Source organism: Piliocolobus tephrosceles, chromosome 10, assembly GCF_002776525.5.
Source record: "Piliocolobus tephrosceles isolate RC106 chromosome 10, ASM277652v3, whole genome shotgun sequence".
Taxonomy (NCBI): Eukaryota; Metazoa; Chordata; class Mammalia; order Primates; family Cercopithecidae; genus Piliocolobus; species Piliocolobus tephrosceles.
This window is the reverse complement of record NC_045443.1, coordinates 37,301,948-37,321,793: the sequence shown is the minus strand read 5'-3', so window position 1 is coordinate 37,321,793 and position 19,846 is coordinate 37,301,948. Positions and strand designations below refer to the sequence as shown.

Here is a 19,846-nt window from a genome sequence, read left to right as displayed (position 1 = left end):
ATTTTTCCTATATTTTAATTATTTCATTCATTTAATAAATATTTATTGAGCCCTGTTTAGTGCTAGGGATCATTGAACAGAGACTTTTTTTCTCAAGAAGCCTACCTTTTAGTAGGCTTCCCAAGCATATATAATATAAAACCCTCAAATGTGAGACAAAAGAATTTCTTTAACATATTTGCCCATTTCACTTCCAGTGACTTGATTGTCTGATGCATCAGAGGTGATTCCTGATGATTGAAAGTAGGAAAAACGATTCTGAGTATGTTTTGACCTATAATCAATCACTGAGGCAACCCTTCAGCAACTTAATACTTAAATCTCAGGATGGAGAGCAAACCATTTCTGAGTTCATTTTAGTCATCTGTTCACCTGAGACAGACCTTCTGGGCCAGTCTTGACTCCTGCTGACTCTGTAGTAATACCTATAATATCCACTGGGTTAACTGTCCAGGGAATTACTGCTCCTGCTACCCTCTCCAGAAATCTATGTCCTAAGGTCAGGCAATGGAAAAGGCTGGTTCAGAAGTCAGCTCAGGGGTGTGGATGGGAGGACCTGCCCTCCCTATACGATAATTTCTCAGATCCAGAGGCAAACTCATAATACTACTTAATGGCCATGCTAACCTCTGAGACCCCTAGTTCTCAGTGATTTCACAACAGTGACTCTGATGGCTTCTAAGGAAGTTTTGGCCTCTGGAAGAGGAAATGAAGCAGAAAGGATGTTTGGGGTTACATATTCCTCCTTGAAATTAAACAAGTGATGACTGCCATTGAAAATATTCACTTACCTATAACAGAACTTCCAGGTGCAACAGTTGTGTGAGAGATGATGCCACTGGAACCTAGAATCACTAAGAGAAGGACACTTACATCATTTCCTTTACATTAACAGAAGGGCTAAGGAGAAAAACATTATATGTTTTTTGTTAACTCAGAGGGCGTATTCCATTATTCCTCATACACCTTTCAACAAGGATACTTCATTCCAAAAATAAAAATAAAAAGCCAAGGCTAAGAACTCACATTAGAAGTATCCTTATTATCTAAATACTGGTAAATATCAGGAAGATATTCATACTTTCCCATGCTCACCTGTTTGACTGCTGGAGAGTTGGCTCCCCAGTGCAGTGGTCATGGATCCTATAAAAGAGAAAAGAGAGAATATTCTGCTGTCTATAAATGTAAAAATTTTGGTAAAACACTAATATTCTGAAATTTAGGGGCTTGGACAAAGATTTCCGTAGGAAATCACTCTGTATTTATTTCAATCAATTTGAATTGTTAGAACTATTTTACAAACTTCCCATTTTCACCTGAGACTGTTACTGCTTCAGTGATTCTAGAAAATGTTGTAGCCTCTGAGAAAAAGGGAAAAAGAATAGAAGTGAGGGCAAAGATTTGAAGAATCTGAGAACTCATGGTAGGACCACCCAGGCAGACACCTCATTGAGGAGCCCTTCCCAAGCATTGGTTCCTCCCAGCCTGGTGATTTACCTGAGTTGGAGCTCCCAGGGGTGACTGTTGTACCAGAGGGCACTCTAGCTGTGCCTGGGAAGGAAAGAAAAAAAAAAAGATCAACAGATTGACACATTTGTAACCCTTAGAAGAATGTGGCCAGCATCATGTCTACCTGGACCTTGGAGCAGCAAAAGATGCTTCCTGGACCTATAACTGACAGGAGATGGTATTTTCTATGTTTACTGTGTGCCTTTGTAAGGCCAAGGTTAATGCAGTGGCTAATGTGCCTGCTCTGATTATTTTTGCCAAGATTGAAGGTCATATCAAATATGTTCTCCAAGTTTACCTGTCTTACTTCCTGGTGCTTTGGTCATGGCTCCTAATGAAAAGGAAAAGAGAGAGGAAGGAGGAGGAGGAGGAGGAAGAGGAAGAAAAGGGGGAAAAGAAAGAAGAAAGGAAAGTTTGAATTTTTACCCCTGAACTAAAATGTGACATCTTAATGATTTCTCTGCTGAATACAAGTCAGTACTGTAATGATACACATACTGAGTTATTTTCAAAGGAAAAACCCTTTCAGAGCCAGAGCTACTGTAACTCTCCTCTCTAGAGGCCTCCAACCCTGAGGCTAGTCCTAGAGAAGAAAAAGCCTTTTGGAAATTTGGGCCCAAGTTGTTCGAAATCTGAAAGGAAATCCTGGTTGCTTTGAAATAGCTTCAAAAGGAAAGGAAAAACTCTACTCCACATTAAAGAGATTATTAGCATAATCTATTCAACCCTTCTATAATTTACAATTATTCCAATATAAAAAGTTCATTGAAAAAAATGTTTCCTCTAACAAATTTATCAAAATACAACAGTAAATAATGAACCCCCCATAATCTTCACCTGATTTTATTTCTGCTCCAGTGGTGCTACTTCCTGCTAGGAAAATTGTGGTCTCTTAAAGATGGAAAGAAAACTAAAATTAATTGAGTGCTAAGAAAAAGGGATGAGCTAAGCTGATATCATTACATGAGAGAAGCCCAATTCAAAATGTCTTGCCACCTACTAAGTTAGAAAAGAAAGTTTCCTGACTGTAAAGGTGATGTAAACCTTCAATTCACAAGGGTATTTTTTTTAAATGGGGAATGAAAGAATTTTAACTCATATGGTTCTTAGACTTTAGGTAGTTCTTAATTGGAATAAGATATGTAAACCTCTTAATAAAAATGGTTATAGAAAGGAACTCATCAATGATAGATATGCTCACTACTATTATCATCATTTTCATTGATTTAAGTATCAGAATTTTCTTTTTTTTAAATTATACTTTAAGTTCTAGGGTACATGTGTACAACGTGCAGGTTTGTTACATATGTATACATGTGCCATGTTGGTGTGCTGCACCTATTAACTTGTCATTTACATTAGGTATATCACCTAATGCTATCCCTCCCCCACTACCCCCACCCCATGACAGGCCCTGGTGTGTGATGTTCCCCACCCTGTGTCCAAGTGTTCTCATTGTTCAATTCCCACCTATAAGTGAGAACATGTGGTGTTTGGTTTTTTTGTCCTTGCAATAGTTTGCTGAGAATGACGGTTTCCAGCTGCATCCATATCGTTACAAAGGACATGAACTCATCCTTTCGTATGACTGCATAGTATTCCATGGTGTATATGTGCCACATTTTCTTAATCCAGTCTGTCATTGATGGACATTGGGGTTGGTTCCAAGTCTTTGCTATTGTGAACAGTGCCGCAATAAACATACGTGTGCATGTGTCTTTATAGCAGCACAATTTATAATCCTTTGGGAATATCCCCAGTAATGGGATGGCTGGGTCAAATAGTATTTCTAGTTCTAGATCCTTGAGGAATCGCCATACTGTTTTCCATAATGGTTGAACTAGCTTACAATCCCACCAACAGTGTAAAAGTGTTCCTATTTCTCCACATCCGCTCCAGAACCTGTTGTTTCCTGATTTTTTAATGATTGCCTTTCTAACTGGTGTGAGATGGTATCTCATTGTGGTTTTGATTTGCATTTCTCTGATGGCGAGTGATGATGAACATTTTTTCATGTGTCTGTTGGGTGTATAAATGTCTTCTTTTGAGAAGTGTCTGTTCATATCCTTTGCCCACTTTGGGATGGGGTTGTTTGATTGTTTTCGTGTAAATTTGTTTGAGTTCTCTGTAGATTCTGGATATTAGCCTTTTGTCAGATGAGTAGATTGCAAAAATTTTCTCCCATTCTGTAGGCTGCCTGTTCACTCTGATGGTAGTTCCTTTTGCTGTGCAGAAGCTCTTTAGTTTAATTAGATCCCATTTGTCAATTTTTGCTTTTGCTGCCATTGCTTTTGGTGTTTTAAACATGAAGTCCTTGCCCATGCCTATGTCCTGAATGGTATTACCTAGGATTTCTTCTAGGGTTTTTATGGTTTTAGATCTAACATTTAAGTCGTTAATCCATCTTGAATTATTTTTTGTCTAAGGTATAAGGAAGGGATCCAGTTTCAGCTTTCTATATATGGTTAGCCAGTTTTCCCAGCACCATTTATTAAATAGGAAATTCTTTCCCCATTTCTTGTTTTCGTCAGGTCTGTCAAAGATCAGATGGTTGCTGATGTGTGATATTATTTCTGAGGGCTCTGTTCTGTTCCATTGGTCTATATCTCTGTTTTGGTACCAGTACCATGTGCAATAATTTTGCCAGAGGGAGTGGGGACAATCTCAGGGCTGGCCACAAATTGCCTTTGCTTGGATGTCCTCTCTTCAAAAAAAAAAAAAAAAAAATTGCCAGCACCTACCACATTGGAACTTGGAATTAGAAAGTGACAGGATTCATTATCTTTATGCTTTGCCCAAAACAAGAAAGAAAATGTCTGAGGATGAAGGTGAGGAAACTGTGTTTTCTCAATGTGCCAACAAGCTCTTTTTTAGATGTTTCTAGACCCAGGAGTTGAATCTGTATATGTATTCCATGCACCATTTCTATCTCAGAAAACTTAATGACAAAAATTTCATAATCTCAATTACTTCCTTTAGATATCAATGAGAGAAAGAAAAACATTTCTCTCCAATCACCCAACTGATTCTCTGTGCCTCAGCTCCATGGTGAAGTCTCCCTGAAGCAGAGGAAAGGACGATAAAGGAGGCTGAGTGTCACATTTGGTAATTAGGTAAAATCCTGCCAATATGATAATGCTTGTTCTGAAAATACTCTTCACAAGAAGTACAAACATTAGATGTGATTCAGGCAACGTTGTCTACTGAGCAGCAGGTCGTGCTTCATCAGGGCTCACCTGCAGTGGGTCCAGTGCCAGTCACTCTGCTTGCTCCAGGAGAAGTTGTAGCTGCTGAGAGAGTGAAAACAGTATGGAAAACATTCTGGGATTTAGAAAGGGAATGGTCCGCTTTTGCACAGAGGCAGCAAAAGGAAAGACACATTATTGTAGAAAGCATCCAAGAAATGGCTCTGTGCCAAATTGTGTACTTACCTGTGCTGAAACTTCCAGGAGCAACTGTTGTGCCAGGTGCCACCCCAGAGGTGCCTGAAACACAGAGGAATTGAGGTGACCATGATGAGTGAGTAAGTCAAATGAACACCTGAATCTAAAAGGTATATACTATATTTATTTTCTATACGAGAAGTCATTTTCCCTGAGGATATGGCAGTTGGTGAACTAGATGCATTTGCTGGTTGTCAGTGCTTCACAACTAGAGCAGATAGACAGTGTCCTCAGCTTCAGGCACTTTTGGAGTTTGATAAAAGGGAAACTAGATGGATTTCCCCAATGCTTACCTGCTTGCTTTCCTGGTGCTGCTGCAGTGATGCCTGCTGTGAGATAGAAAGGAGCGGGGAAATGTTTTAAATGTGCTGAAACCATCAGATGTAGGAGAAGATACAAAGCAAGAAAATGTGTAAGCATGCACACACATATAAACGCATGTGTCCTGGGTCCATGAGGCTCTTTTGTATTTCACACACTTTCATGGAAAACTTTCTGAATTCCACCTCAAATGCTAGTGACAGTTGTAACATGAATGGAGAAATTCCATTCCATCCTTAGACATAAAGCTGTCAGTCTCCATTCTAGAATTATTATAATTCAAAAAAAATTGTATCTCCACCAGCAAAACTATCTTGAATCACTTCCAACAGCCCTAAAGAAAACACAGACTCTCTCATGCAAAGCTTAAGAGACCTAACATTTATGATGCCATATCAGGGGCTGTTTCTTCTCACCAGTTTTGAATCCAGTTCCAGAAGTACCAGTCTCTTCAATGGAAGTTGTGGCCTCTGAGGGAAGAAAGAGCGTGGTAAAGTCTATGAATGTGGAATACTGGGAGAGGATACTCGGGTGAGATTTTATCATAGCAGCCCTAAAATATATAGAATGACATTTGACATTAAGTACGACACATTTGCTTCTTGTTAGACTACCTGTGTTAGAACTTCCAGATATAATGGTCGTTCTAGAAGATTCTCCCATGATACCTGAAATGGAAAAAGAAAATGGAAATGGAAATAAAAGAGCATTGTCTCCCAAATTAAGCTTAGAAGGATCAACATGGCAACCCTAAAGCACTGAAGCCCTTTCCTGAGAACATTCTATTTCTATAATGAATGGAAAATGAACAACTTCCTAGCACTTCATTTTCCAGGCCAACCAGAGATGAATGTGTTGCTAGTGGGTTTCTCTTTCACTATGTCACAAGGGTAGAATAGAGTTTAAATCACCCTAATCTGTTTCCCTTCTAGGAGCATATCCCCCTTGTATGACAGAGGTGCCTACAGAGGAAACAAAGCATAATTTTATCTTTATAAGTAGAACTCTTTGATACAACTTGGGGCATTTTATAATCAGTTGTCTTCATGAAGCTTTCTGGTGAGGAGAGAGAGGAAACAAACATCTTGTAAAAGTAAATGAGAAAAATGACAGAAAGTGTCAAGCTGTGGGTGGAAAAGTACACTGGGAAAACAAGGACTGGAAGTTCTGGAAGGTTGGAATACATGCAACAGACTCTCAAGCCTCCTATCAGGAAAAAATGTCTCCATAAGCCAGGATACTGGAGATAGCCTGGCTGAGCCATTTGGGGTCATGGAATCACAAGCAGAATCGCGGGCCAGGTAGATATGACATAATATGGCCCCAGAGAAAATACCCCTCCCTCAAAAACCTTCATGTTATTGTTCACTGCAGCCACCCAAATAGAGAGATGAGAGCAGGCCTCAGCCTGACAAGCTCACCTCCTGGTGGGCCTGCTCGGGTGGTCCGGTTGCCTCCTGAGAAAGTTGTGACCTCTGAGAGAGAAAGGAATTGGAGGTATAATGACTACACATGACATTCTGTGGCTTTCAGAGACTAGACTGCTCAACAGGTCATGATTAGAATTCCCGACCTGTTTGGGCACTTCCAGCTTCCAGAGTTTTGCCAGAGATGCTCTCAGTAGTACCTGAAATAAGAAAAGATTATGTGGTCAGTTGGCCAATTTGTCCTCCTTAATGTTATGAGAATAAGCTATTAAAGGAAAAAGAAAATACTTATTTGCATCAATATGCTAAAAATTTATTTTTCTGGATTTTGTATTTTAGGAGTTAATCCGTTTACTGCCCATGGAACACACAGTTTCCTCAGCAAGTTTACAAACATCACAACTGAGGCCCTTTTTTAAAGTTTAGACACAGAGAGATAGATTTGGGCTCAAGTCACCTCTGTAACTATCAGGAATGGGTCGCATGATGCCCTGATCAAGTGTCTTTAGGCCCAAGGCAGATATAAGGAGGGAAAGTTGAAATTTATGAACCATATTTAATGATGTTAAATATTGAACACCTGCTGAATTTATGTCTAATACGCCAGATATGGGAAATTCAATGAGTTCTGCTATATTTCTAGCAACACATGGGAAACTTACAAATCACACTTAGTTCCTTAGGAGAGCTCACCTGTGACTATTTCAGCACTTGTTATTCCACTTTCTCCTACAGAGGTTGTGGTCTCTGAAAAAGACAGAAAAAGAATAGCAGTGAGGGCAAAGATTAGAAGAATCTGAGAAAAGTATGGTAGAATTGCCCAGGCAGACACCCCACCGAGGAGCCTTTTCCAAGCAGTGGTTCCTCCCAGCCTGGTGCTTTACCTGAGTTGGAGCTCCCAGGGGCAACTGTTGTAGCAGAGGGCACTCCAGCTGTGCCTAGGTAGGAAAAAAGAAAGATGGGCACTCTTTTGTAACGCTTAGAAGAATGTGGCAAGCAACATGCCTGTCTTTGTCTTTGGAGCAGGAAAAGACACTTCCTGGACCTATAACTGACAGGAGGACAGACATGTTTTGTGTTTTCTGTGTGCCTTTGCAAGGCCAAGGATAATATGACTGCCCTGATGACTTATTTTCACCAATGTCGAAGGTCATATAAAAGGCATTTGTGAAATCTACCTGTCTTACTTCCTGGTGCTCCAGTGGTGGCTCCTAATAAAAAGAAAAAAAAAAAGAAGAAGAAGGATGAGAAGGAAATAAAGAGAAAGGAGAAAAAAAGAAAATTTTGAATTTTTATCTCTGAAGTGAAGTATGACAACCTAATGGTTTCTATGCTGAATACAAGTCAACACTATGATGATAAACAGACTATGCTCTTCTCAAAGGGAAATAATTACAGAGCTGAAGCTACTGCAACTCTCCTCTCCAGAGGCCTAGAACCCTGAAGTTGGTCTCTAAGAAGGGAAAGCCTTCAGGAAATTTGGGCCCACATGTTTACAAATCCAGATCTAAGAAGAAATTCTGTTTCCCCTGAAATATTACAGCCTTAAAATAAATTTAGAACTGCACTCCACATTAAAGCTATTCTTTGCATCATCAATGCAAATTTTCTGTAACTTAAAAACTCATTGTTAAAAAATGTTTCCTCTAAGAAATCTATCAAAATACAACAATAAATAATGAATACTACAACATATTTACCTGATTTTATTTCAGTTCTAGTGGTGCCAATTCTACCTAGGGAAGTTGTAGTCTCTTAAAGATGGAAAGAAAACCAAAATTAATTGAGTATTAAGGAAGAGGGATGAGCTAAGTGGATGTCAAGACATGCAATAAGCCTAATTCAAAATGTCTTATCACCTACTATTAAGTCAGAAGAGAAATCTTTCTGACTGTAAACGTGATGGAAACCTTCAATATCCAAGTATAATTGTTAAATGGTGAGATAAAACATTTTCAAATCATATTGTTCTTAATTGAAATGTAAGTGTTTCTTAATTGGAATAAGTTATTTAAACTTAATTTCAAAAGGTATACGGTCAGAACTCATAAATGATTGATATGCTTATTACTATTATCATCATTATTTATTGCTTTAAATATTAGATTTTTCACATGCAAGAAGTTTGCCAGTGGCTGCCACATTGAAAGTTGGAATTAGAAAGTGATAGGAATCAAAATCTGAATTCTTTACCCGTAATAAGAATGAACATGTCATATCATGAAGGTGTGGGAACTATGTATTTTCTCAAAGTTCCAAGAAGCTCTTTTCAGAGGCTTCTAGAACCAAGATTTAACCTACATATGTTTTCCATGCACCATTTCTGTCTCACAGAAAATTTAATGACAAAACTTTCCATAATTCAATTATTTCCTCTAGATATCAATGAGAGAAATAAAAACATGTCTCTCCAATCACACAACTGATTCTCAGTGCCTTAGCTTCATGGTGAAGTCTCCTTGGGACAGAAGAAAGAAAAACAAAGGAATTTGAGTGTCAGGCCTTTAGTCATTTAGGTAATATCCTGCCTATCTGGTAATCCATGTTCAGAAAAGACTCTTTACACGAAGTACAAATACTGCATGTGATTAAGGCAATGTCTACTGGGAAGGAGGTAGTGGATTGTCCGTGCTTACTCGAAGTGGTTCTAACCCCAGTCATTCCACTTGCTCCAGGAGAAGTTGTGGCTGCTGGCAGAGGAAGAACATGAATAGAAAAGATTCAGGGGGCATGGAATGGAATGGTGATGCTTCTGCATTGAAACACTCAAAGACATTATGGCAAGCACCCATGAAGGGATTCCCCACCACACAGTGGACTCACCTGTGCTGAAACTTCCGGGGGCAACTGTTGTGCCAGGTGCCACGACAGAGGTGCCTGAAACACAAAGGGATTGAGGGGACCATAGTGATTCAGTAAGTTCTAGGAAGGCCCAAATCTTAAAGGGATATGCTGTATTTATGTATTTATTTATTTCCTACAACATACGTCTCTCTCTGAGCATGAGACTGATGGTGAACTATATATATTTGCTTGCTTTCAAAAATTCATAACCAAAGCACATAGAAAATGTTTCTAACTTCAAGCACAACTACAAAGTTGATAAAAGGGAAACTAGATGCATTTTCTCGATGCTCACCTGCTTGCCTCCCTGGGACTGAAGTGATGCCTACTGTGAGGTACGTAAGAAGAAAGAAAAAAGATTTAAATGTGTTGAAACTTTAGATGTTGGAGAAAATATTGGGAAAGCCAGTTGTAAGATACATACACACATATGCATGCATGCACCCTGGTTCCATGGGGCTCTTTCCTACCTTACACACATTCACACATGTACACACAGAAAACTATCTAGCTTCCAGCTCAAATGCTGGTGGTAATAGTAACACAACGGGAAAACCCTTCCCATCCTCAGCCTCAATAGAGGGAGACTCAATTTTAGAATAAGTAGCCTTTCAAAAAAGATTTCTCCCTAGTAACAAAGCTATATTGAATCACTTTCAGTGTCTATAAAAACCACAAACACCCTCCAGGAAAGTTAAAAGACCTAATCTAGATGACCCCAAATTATGGGCTTTTTAGTCTCACCAGTTTTGAATACAGTTCTGGAAGGACCAGTCTCTTCAATGGAAGTTGTGGGCTCTAAGGAAAGAAATAGAGTAGGGAAGTCTGTGAATTTGGAATACTGAGAGGAGATACTGGGGTGTTATTTTATCACAGCAACCCTAAAAGAGATATCATTACATCTGACATTAAATATGAGGCACTTTATTTTTGTTAAGCTATGTGTGTTAGAACTTCCAGATATAAGGGTTGTTCCATAAGGTTCTCCTAAAAAGAAAAAGGGGTAAATGCAGCAATAGAGCATTTTCTCCCCATTTATGCTTGGAAGCATCAATGTGGCCCTAAAGCACTAGAAGCCCTTTCCCGAGGATACTCTGTCTCTATAGTGAATGGAAAATGAACAACTTCTAGCACTTCATTTTCCTTGGCCAAACTTAGATGGATGTGTTGCTGCTGGGTTTCCCTTTTACTATAAGGCAAAGGTAGACTAGGGTTTAAATCACCCTGACCTGTTTCCCTTCCAGGGACATATCCCCCTGATATGCCATAAGTGCCTACAGGAGAAATACAGCATGGTTTTAACCTTAAGCAGGACTCTTTGATACAGCTAGGGGCATTTAAATAATCAGTTGACTTCACAAAGTTTTCTCATGAGGGGAGAGAGAAAATTAACATCATGTATAGCTAAATAAGAAAAATGATAGAAAGTGTCCAGCTGTGGGTGGAAAGGTAAATTGGGTAAAGGACAGTTGGACATTCTGGAAGGATGGGATAAGTATAATAGACTCCCAAGCCTCATATCAGAAAAAAATCTCTCCATAAGTCAAGATACTAAAGACAGACTGGCTGAGTCATCTGAGATCATGGAATCACAAGCAGAATAACTGACCAGATATAGGACACAATATGGCCCCAGAGAAAATCCCCCTCCCTCAAAAGCCTTCACATTATTTGTTCCCTGTATCCACCCAGAGAGAGAGATGATGAGAGCCTCAGGCCTCAGCCTAACAAGCTCACCTCCTGGTGGTCCTGCTCGGGTGGTCCCGCTGCCTCCTGAGAAAGTTGTGGCCTCTGAGAAAGAAAGGAATTGGATGTATGAAGACTGCACAGGACATTCTGGGGCCCCATAAGCTGTATTGCCCAGGGCACCATGTTCAGAATTCCTGACCTGTGTGGGTACTTCCAGCTGACAGAGTTTTGCCCTCAGTAGTACCTGAAATAAGAGAGGATTGTGATTAGTTGGTCAATCTGTTGTCATTAATGAAATGGCTATAGACTCCTATAGAAAAAAAAAAAAAAACATTTTTTATTAAACACACCAGAAAATTTGTTTCTCTAGAGTTTTTGTTTTGTTTTGTTTTTAAGAGTTAATCCGTATACTGCCCATGGAACATATAGTTCCTTTGGCAAGTTTATAGAGAAAGTTCTCTACCATGGAGTTCCTTATTTAGGGTATTGTTACAGATAGAGAGATTTGGGCCCACATCACCTCTGTAACTGTCAGGGAATGAGCTCCATGATGCCCTGATGAAGGGTCCTTAGACCCCACAGTACAAGACATAAGGAGGAAATGTTGATGTGTCTGAACTATATTTATTGATGTTAAATATTGATCATCTGCTAAATGTTTTTCTAATATGCCAAATATGGGAAATTCAGACTTTTGCTATATTCTAGCAAGACATGGAAAATCATAGCAATGTATACTTCGTTCCTTAACTGAGCTCACCTGTGGTTATTTCAGCTCTTGTTTTTCCACTTTCTCTTAAAGCAGTCATGGCCTCTGCAAAAGAGGGAAAAAGAATAGCAGTGAGGGCAAAGATTTGAAGAATCTGAGGAAAGCATGGTAGGATCACCCAGGCAGACACCTCATTGGGGAGCCCTTTCCAAGTACTGGTTCCTCCCAGTCTGGTGCTTTACCTGAGTTAGAGCTTCCAGGGGCAACTGTTGTCACAGAGGGCACTCCAGCTGTGCCTAGATAGGAAAGAAAAGAGAAAGATCAACATAGAGACCCTTTTATGACCCTTGAAAGAATGTGGCTGACAGCATGTCCATCTGTGACTTCAGAGCAGGAAAAGACGCTTCCTGGTCCTATAACTGACAGGGGAGGCATTTTCCATGTGTATTGTGTTCCTTGGCAAGGCCGAGGTTAACGCAATGGCTAATATGCTTGTCCTTTCTTTCTTTCTTTTTTTTTTTTGCCAATGTTGAAGGTCATTTGAAAGGCTTTCCCAAGTTAACCTGTCTTACTTCCTGGTGCTCCAGAGGTGGCTCCTAATGAAAAGAAAAAGAAGGAGAAGGAGGAGGAGGAGGAAAGAAAGAGAAATAAGGAAGAAAAAATATTTTTGAATTTTTATCTCCAAACTAAAATATGGGCATCTTAATGATTTCTACACTGATTTGAAGCTAGTACACTAATGTTATATAGACTATGCTCTTTTCAAAGGGAAAACTATTTCAGAGCCAGAGCTGTTATTGTAACCCTTCTCTGCAGCGTCCTAGACCCCCGAGGTTAGCATCTGAAAAAGAAAAAGCCTTTAGGAAATTTGGGCCCACATATTTACAAATCCAAATCCAAGAAGAATCTCTGTTCCCCTTAAAATATTACAGCTTTAAAGGAAATTTAAAACCACTTCCACATTAAGGTGATTTTTGCATTATCAATGCAAATTTTCTGTAACTTAAAATTATTTCAAAATTAAAAGATCATTAAAAATGTTTTTCTCTACAAAATCTATCAAAATACAATAAATATAAATACCCCAAAGTCTACCTGATTTTATTTCTGCTCCAGTGGTACCACCTCCTCCTAGGGAAATTGTGGTTTCTTAAAGATGAAAAGAAAACTAAAATTAATTCAGTATTAAGGAAGAGGGATGAGCAAGTGGATGTCACTACATGAGATAAGCCCAATTCAAAATGTCTTGTCACCTACTATTAAGTCAGAAAAGAAAACCTACTGACTGTAAAAGTGATGGAAACCTTTAATACACACATTTAATTGTTAAAACGGGGAGATAAAACATTTCAACTCACATGGTTCTTAGCTGGACCTTAGTTATTTCTTAATTGGAATAAGATATGTAAAATTCTTAATAAAAAAGGGTATATAGTAAGGAACGCATAAATGATAGATATGCTCACTATTATCATCATTATTTATTGCTTTAAATATTATACTTTTCACGTGCAAGAATTTTGCCAGTGGCTACCAAAAAATGAACTTGGTATTAGAGAACAATGGGAATCAATATCTCAATCTTTACCCATAATGAGAAAAAAATGGCCTGCGATGGAGTAAGAGAGCTATGTTTTCTCAGCGTGTCAACAAGCTCTTTTCAGAGGTTCTAGAATCAAGAGTTAATTTATATATGTTCCTCACACCATTTATATCTCATGGAATATTTAATGACAACCATTCCAAAAACTCAATTACTTCCTTTAGATATCAATGAGAGAAAGATATTTCTTTCTAATCACCCAACTGATTCTCAATGCCTTAGCTCCATGCTGAAGTCTCTTTGAGGCAGAGGAAAGGAAGATAAAAGAGTGAGGATCTGACATTTGGTTATTATGTAAAATCCTGCCTATCCAGTAATCTTTGTTCAGAAAATGCTCTTCACAGGAGGTACAAACAGTAGATGTCATTCAGATAACCTTGTCTACTGGGAAGCAGTTAGTAGTTCATCAGTGGTTACCTTCAGCAGGTCCAGCCCCAGTGGTTCTACTTGCTCCAGGAGAAATTGTGGCTACTGAGAGAGGAGGGACATAAATGAAAAAGATTCAGGGGCCTAGGGATGAAATGGTGGTGCTTCTGCATAGAAGCACCAAAGGAAAGACATTATTGTAGCAAGCACTCAAGAAATGATTCCTGTGGAATCAGTAAAGAAACTGTGGACTCACCTGTGCTGAAACTTTCAGGGGCAACTGTTGTGCCAGGTGCCACCCCAGAGGTACCCGAAACACATTATATCTCTTTTAGAGTCAGGTCTTCATTTGACTTACTGACCATTATGACTCAGTAAGTCAAGTGAAGACCTGACTCTGAAAGGGATATAATGTATTTATTTGCCATAACTGAAATCTCTTTTTTTTGAGGTTATGGCAGAGGGTGAACTAAGTGTATTTGCTTGCATTCAACAATTCATAACCAAAGCAAATAGAGAAATACTGTTTGCAACTTCAGGCGCTTCTCCTGGAAATTTAATAAAAGGGAAACTAGATGTATTTCCCTAAGGCTGACAAAACTTGCTCCCCTGGCACTGCAGTGATGCCTGCTATGAGATAGAAAGTAGGGGAAATAAGGTTTAAATGTGCTGCAAACTAGATGTAGGACAAAATATTGGCAAAGCAAAGTTTTATCCATATACAGATACACACCTATGCATGCATGCATCCTGGTTCCATGGGCTTTTTTTCTATTTCACACACACCCCCCCCCCCCCCCCGCCACACACACACACGCGCACACACACACACAGAAAGCATTCTGAATTCCAGCTCTGATTCTGGTGATAGGTGTAATACCGCTGGAGACATCTCAACCCATTCTCAGAGCTGAGGCAGTGAGGCTCAATTCTAGAATTAGTAGATTTCCAAAAAAATTTATCTCTATAGCAAATTCATTTTTAATTACTTGCAATGTATCTAAATAAAATATAAACACTCTTAGGAGAAGCTTGATTCCTAATCTTGATGACCCCAAATCATGGACTGTTGATTCTTACCAGTTTTGAAGCCAGTTCCAGAAGTACCAGTCCCTTTTGTGGAAGTTGTGGCCTCTGAGGGAAAAAAAAAAAGTAGAATAGTGACATCCGGGAATTTGGAATACCACAGAGGATATTGGAGTATTCTTTTATAATAGCAGCCCTAAAAGAGATATCATGACATCTGACATTAAATAAGAGGCATTCCCTTCTTGTTAAGCTACCTGTGTTAGAACTTCCAGATATAATGGTCGTTCCAGACAATTCTCCAGTGGTACCTAAAATGCCAAAAAAGGGAAATGGAGTAATAGATCATTATCTCCCCAGGTTAGCTTGGAAGCATCCGTGTGTGGCCCTAAAGTACTGGAAGCCCTTTCCTGAGGACACTGTATCCCTATAGAGAATGGAAAATGAACAATCTCCAAGCACTTGATTTTCCAGGCCAACCTGGGCTGTGTGTGTTGCTACTGGGTTTCCCTTCCTCTATGAGGCAAGGGAAGAATAGGGCTTAAATCACCCTGACCTGTTTCCCTTCCAGGAACATAGCCCCCTGGCGTAACAGAGGTGCCTACAGGAAAAACAAAGCACAATTCTATACTTATAAGCAGGACTCTTTGATACAACTTGGAGCATTTTAATAATCAGTTGTTTTCATGAAGTTTTGTAGGAGGGGAGAGAGGAAACAAATACCATGTGTAAGTACAGGAGAAAAATGATAGAAAGTGTCTCAAACCGTGGGTGGAAAGGAAAATTGGGTAAGGAGAGTTGAAAGTCCTGGAAAGTTGGAATATATGCAATATACTCTCAAACAATCAGAAAAAATTGTTTCCATAAGCCAGGACATCAAAGACAGCCTGACTGAGACACCTGAGGTCATGAATTCACAAGCAGAATAACTGACCAGGTTGATATGACACACTATGGCCACAGAGAAAATGCAGGACCCTCCCTCAAAAGACTTTCACTGCATTACTGTTCATTACTGTTCACTGCAGCCACCCAGATCGAGAGCTGATGAGAGCCCCAGGCCTCAGCCTGACAAGCTCACCTCCTGGTGGTCCTGCTCGGGTGGTCCCGCTGCCTCCTGGGAAAGTTGTGGCCTCTGAGAGAGAAAGGAATCAGAAGTATAAAGATTGGACAGGACATGCTGGGTTTCCCAAAGCTGACATTGCCTAAGGGGCCATATTCAGAATTCCTGACCTGTGTGAGCACTTCCAGGTTCCAGAATTTTGCCAGAGGTGCCCTCAGTAGTACCTGAAATAAGAAAGGTGGTCAGCTAATCAATCTGTTGCTTCTCATGAAATGGGCATGGGCTCTTAAAGGAAAGATAATAACTTTGTTTCTTCAATATAACAGTACATTTATTTCTCTGGGCTTTCTAGTTTTAAGAGTTTATCCATACATTGCTCGTGGAACATATAATTCCCTCAACGAGTTTACACAGAAAGTCCTCCACCACTGAGATCCTTTTTTAGGATTTAGTTACAGGGAGATAGATTCAGGCCAAGTTACCTCTATAATTGCAAGGGAATGGGCCCCATGCTAGCCTGATGAAGAGGACTTTGACACAGGGAACAAGACACAAGGAGGGAACATTGAAGTGTTGGAACCCTATCTATTGATGTTAAATATTGAACATCTGCTAAATATTTGTAATATGCCAAATGCTGAAAAGCCAAAGAATTTTGCTGTATTTCAAGTGAGACATGGGAAGTTATTACAAAGTATACTTAGTTCCTTAACGGAGCTCACCTGTGATTATTTCGCCACTTGTTTTTCCATTTTCTCCTACAGAAGTTGTAGCTTCTGCAAATGAGAGAAGAGGAATAACAGTGAGGACAAAGATTTGAAGAATCTGAGAAGAGTATGGTAAGATCACCCAGGCAGACAACTCAATGAGGAGCCCTTCCAAAGCAGTGGTTCCTCCTAGCCTGGTGCTTTACCTGAGTTGGAGCTCCCAGGGGCAACTGTTGTACCAGAAGGAACTGCAGCTGTGCCTAGGTGGGAAAAAAGAAAAAGATCAACATGGGAACAATTTTGCGATCCCTGGAAGAATGTCGGTAACAAGTCTATCTGTGACTTTGAAACAGCAAAAGATACTTTCTGAACCTATAACTGACAACATAGACGTGTTGCATGTCTATCATTTGCCTTTGCGAAGCCAAGTTTAACATCATGGCTAATATACCTGCCAATCTTTGCCAAGATTAAAGGTCATATCAAAGGCTTTTTCCATATTTACCTGTTTTACTTCCTGGTGCTCCAGTAGTGGCTCTTAACGAAAAGAAAAAGAAGGCAGAAGAGAAGGAGGAGGAGGAAGATAAGAGTAGGAAGAGGAGAAGGAAGAGAAAGAAGAGAAGAAGGAAGAGGCGGAGGAGGAAAAAAAGAAGCCGGGGGAGAAGAAGCAAGAGGAGGAAGCAGAGGAGAGGAGGAGAAAGAGGAGAAGGAAGAAGAGAAAAAGGATGAAGAAGAGAGAGAAAAAGAAGGAGGAAGAGGATTAGGTAGAGAAGGAGGAGAAGAAAGGAACAGGAGAAAAGGAAGAGGAACAGGAAGACAAGAAAGAGGAGGAGGAGGAAGCAGAGAAGGAAGAAGATGAAAGATTTTGAATTTTTTCTTTGAACTAAAATGTGACATCTTAATGATTTCTCTGCTGAATAGAAATCAGTACTGTAATGTAACATAGACTAAGCTCTTTTCACAGGAAGCACCATTTCAGAGCCAGAGCTATTATATCTGCTCTCTCAAGAGGCCTAAAACCCAAGGGTTGGTCCCTGAGAAGGGAAAGCCATTAGGAACTTTGGGGCCAAGTGGTTTCAAATCCGAATCCAAAAAGTATTGCTGGTTTCCCCGAAATACTATAGCCCCCAAAGGATATAAAAACTGCATTCCACATGAAAGGGATTTTTGCTTTATCTTTGCACATTTTACATAATGTCATATTTCAAAATAAAAGGCTTAACTGTTTTCCCTAAGAAATCCATGAACTTGGAATCAAACTATAACAATAAATAATGAAAATATCCAAATCTTCACCTGATTTTATTCCTGCTCCGGTGGTACCACTTCCTCCTAGGGAAGCTGTGGTCTCTTAAAGATGGAGAGAAAACCAAAATTAATTGAGTATGAAGGAAGATGGGTGAGTTAAGCTGATGAGACTACATGAGACAAATACAATTCACAATGTCTTATCATCTACCACTAAGTCAGAAAAGAAGCCCTTTTCCATGCAAAAGTGTTTATCTTCAAGACACAAGTTTAATTGTCCATTTTTAACTCATGGATCTTCTTTGGACCTTAGGTAGTTGCAATGGTAATAAGGTATATAAAGGCCATATACGATATGTATATAGCAAGGAAATCATAAATGATCAATATGCTCATTACTGTTAACATCATTATTTATTGCTTTAAGTATTAGACTTTTCATGAGAAAAAATTCTGCCAGTGACTACCAGTGTGTAATAATTCCAGTGTGGGGATAGAAATAGGAATCAATATCTCAATTCTTTACCCATAATGAGAAAGAAAATGGCCTAGGATGGGATAAGAAAACTATGCGTTTCCTCAATGTGTCAACAAGCTCTGTTCAGAGGTTTCTAGAAGCAGGAGTTAATCTGTATATGTTTTCTACACATCATTTGTATCTCATGGAATATTTAATGAATAAAATGTCAATAACTCAATCACTTCATTTAAATATCAATGAGAGGAAGAAAAACATTTATCTTCAATCTCCTAACTGAATCTCAGTGCCTTGGCTCCATGGTGAAGTCTCCTTGAAGCAGAGGAAAAGAAGGTTAAAAAGTTGAGTGTCTGGCCTTTAGTTATTAGATAAAATCCTGCCTATGTGATAATCTTTCTTCAGAAAATGCTCTTCACAGAGAGTACAAACAGTATTAAGAAAGAGGGATGAGCTAAGCTGACGTCATTACATGAGATAACCTCAATTCAAAATGTCTTGATACTTTCTATTAAGTCAGAAAAGAAGGCCTTTCGAATTTAGAAGTAATGAAAACTATAAATAAACAAGTTTAATTATGAAAATGTGAAAATACATCATTTATAAATTTATTTTACTAATTGAACCTTAGATATTTTTTCATTGGAATAAGATATGTAAACCCGTAATTAAAAAAGCAGATACAGGCCGGGCGCGGTGGCTCAAGCCTGTAATCCCAGCACTTTGGGAGGCCGAGACGGGTGGATCACGAGGTCAGGAGATCGAGACCATCCTGGCTAACACGGTGAAACCCCGTCTCTACTAAAAATACAAAAAACTAGCCAGGCAAGGTGGCGGGCGCCTGTAGTCCCAGCTACTCCGGAGGCTGAGGCAGGAGAATGGCGTCAACGCGGGAGGCGGAGCTTGCAGTGAGCTGAGATCTGGCCACTGCACTCCAGCCCGGGAAACAGAGCAAGACTCCGTCTCAAAAAAAAAAAAAAAAAAAAAAAAGCAGATACAGTATGGAACTCATAAATGATTGACATGCTCATTACTATTATCATCATTATTTATTTCTTTAAGTATTAGATTTTCATGTGTAAGAATTTTTCCAGTGGTTACCACATTGGAACCTGGAATTATAGAGGTATAGGAATCAGTATTTTTACTCTTTGCACATAATGAAAAGAAAATGGCCATCGATGGGGTGAGGTTAATCTGTGTTGTCTTAATGTGTCAAAAAGCATTTTTTCAGAGGTTTCTAGAACCTGAAGTTAATCTATAATTTTTCATGTACCATTCCTATAGATTATTTAATGAGAAAAATTTTAATAACTACTATTTTCTTTATATATCTCTGAGGGAAAGAAAGACCTTTCTCTCCAATCAAACAACTGATGCTCAGTGCCTTAGCTCCATGGTAAAGTCTCCTTGAAG

At 39.3% G+C, this 19,846-nt stretch overlaps 1 protein-coding gene across 1 annotated transcript in view; it reads right to left on the bottom strand.

Annotated features, from left to right (window-relative positions):
- Window positions 1-19,846, bottom strand: part of MUC19 (mucin 19, oligomeric) — a 182,039-nt gene that overhangs the window by 24,853 nt on the left and 137,340 nt on the right. Inside the window, 35 exon segments of the mRNA XM_026454629.1 lie at window positions 183-230; window positions 792-854; window positions 1,096-1,143; window positions 1,317-1,361; window positions 1,498-1,551; window positions 1,808-1,840; window positions 2,347-2,400; window positions 4,746-4,799; window positions 4,941-4,994; window positions 5,246-5,281; window positions 5,690-5,743; window positions 5,888-5,941; window positions 7,879-7,911; window positions 8,401-8,454; window positions 9,337-9,390; window positions 9,524-9,577; window positions 9,840-9,872; window positions 10,289-10,342; window positions 10,774-10,818; window positions 11,282-11,335; window positions 11,433-11,477; window positions 11,994-12,047; window positions 12,185-12,238; window positions 12,506-12,538; window positions 13,038-13,091; window positions 13,963-14,013; window positions 14,168-14,239; window positions 14,992-15,045; window positions 15,195-15,248; window positions 16,019-16,072; window positions 16,171-16,224; window positions 16,723-16,776; window positions 16,914-16,961; window positions 18,004-18,057; window positions 19,465-19,542. Of these exon segments, the coding sequence (XP_026310414.1) occupies window positions 183-230; window positions 792-854; window positions 1,096-1,143; window positions 1,317-1,361; window positions 1,498-1,551; window positions 1,808-1,840; window positions 2,347-2,400; window positions 4,746-4,799; window positions 4,941-4,994; window positions 5,246-5,281; window positions 5,690-5,743; window positions 5,888-5,941; window positions 7,879-7,911; window positions 8,401-8,454; window positions 9,337-9,390; window positions 9,524-9,577; window positions 9,840-9,872; window positions 10,289-10,342; window positions 10,774-10,818; window positions 11,282-11,335; window positions 11,433-11,477; window positions 11,994-12,047; window positions 12,185-12,238; window positions 12,506-12,538; window positions 13,038-13,091; window positions 13,963-14,013; window positions 14,168-14,239; window positions 14,992-15,045; window positions 15,195-15,248; window positions 16,019-16,072; window positions 16,171-16,224; window positions 16,723-16,776; window positions 16,914-16,961; window positions 18,004-18,057; window positions 19,465-19,542 (1,791 nt within the window).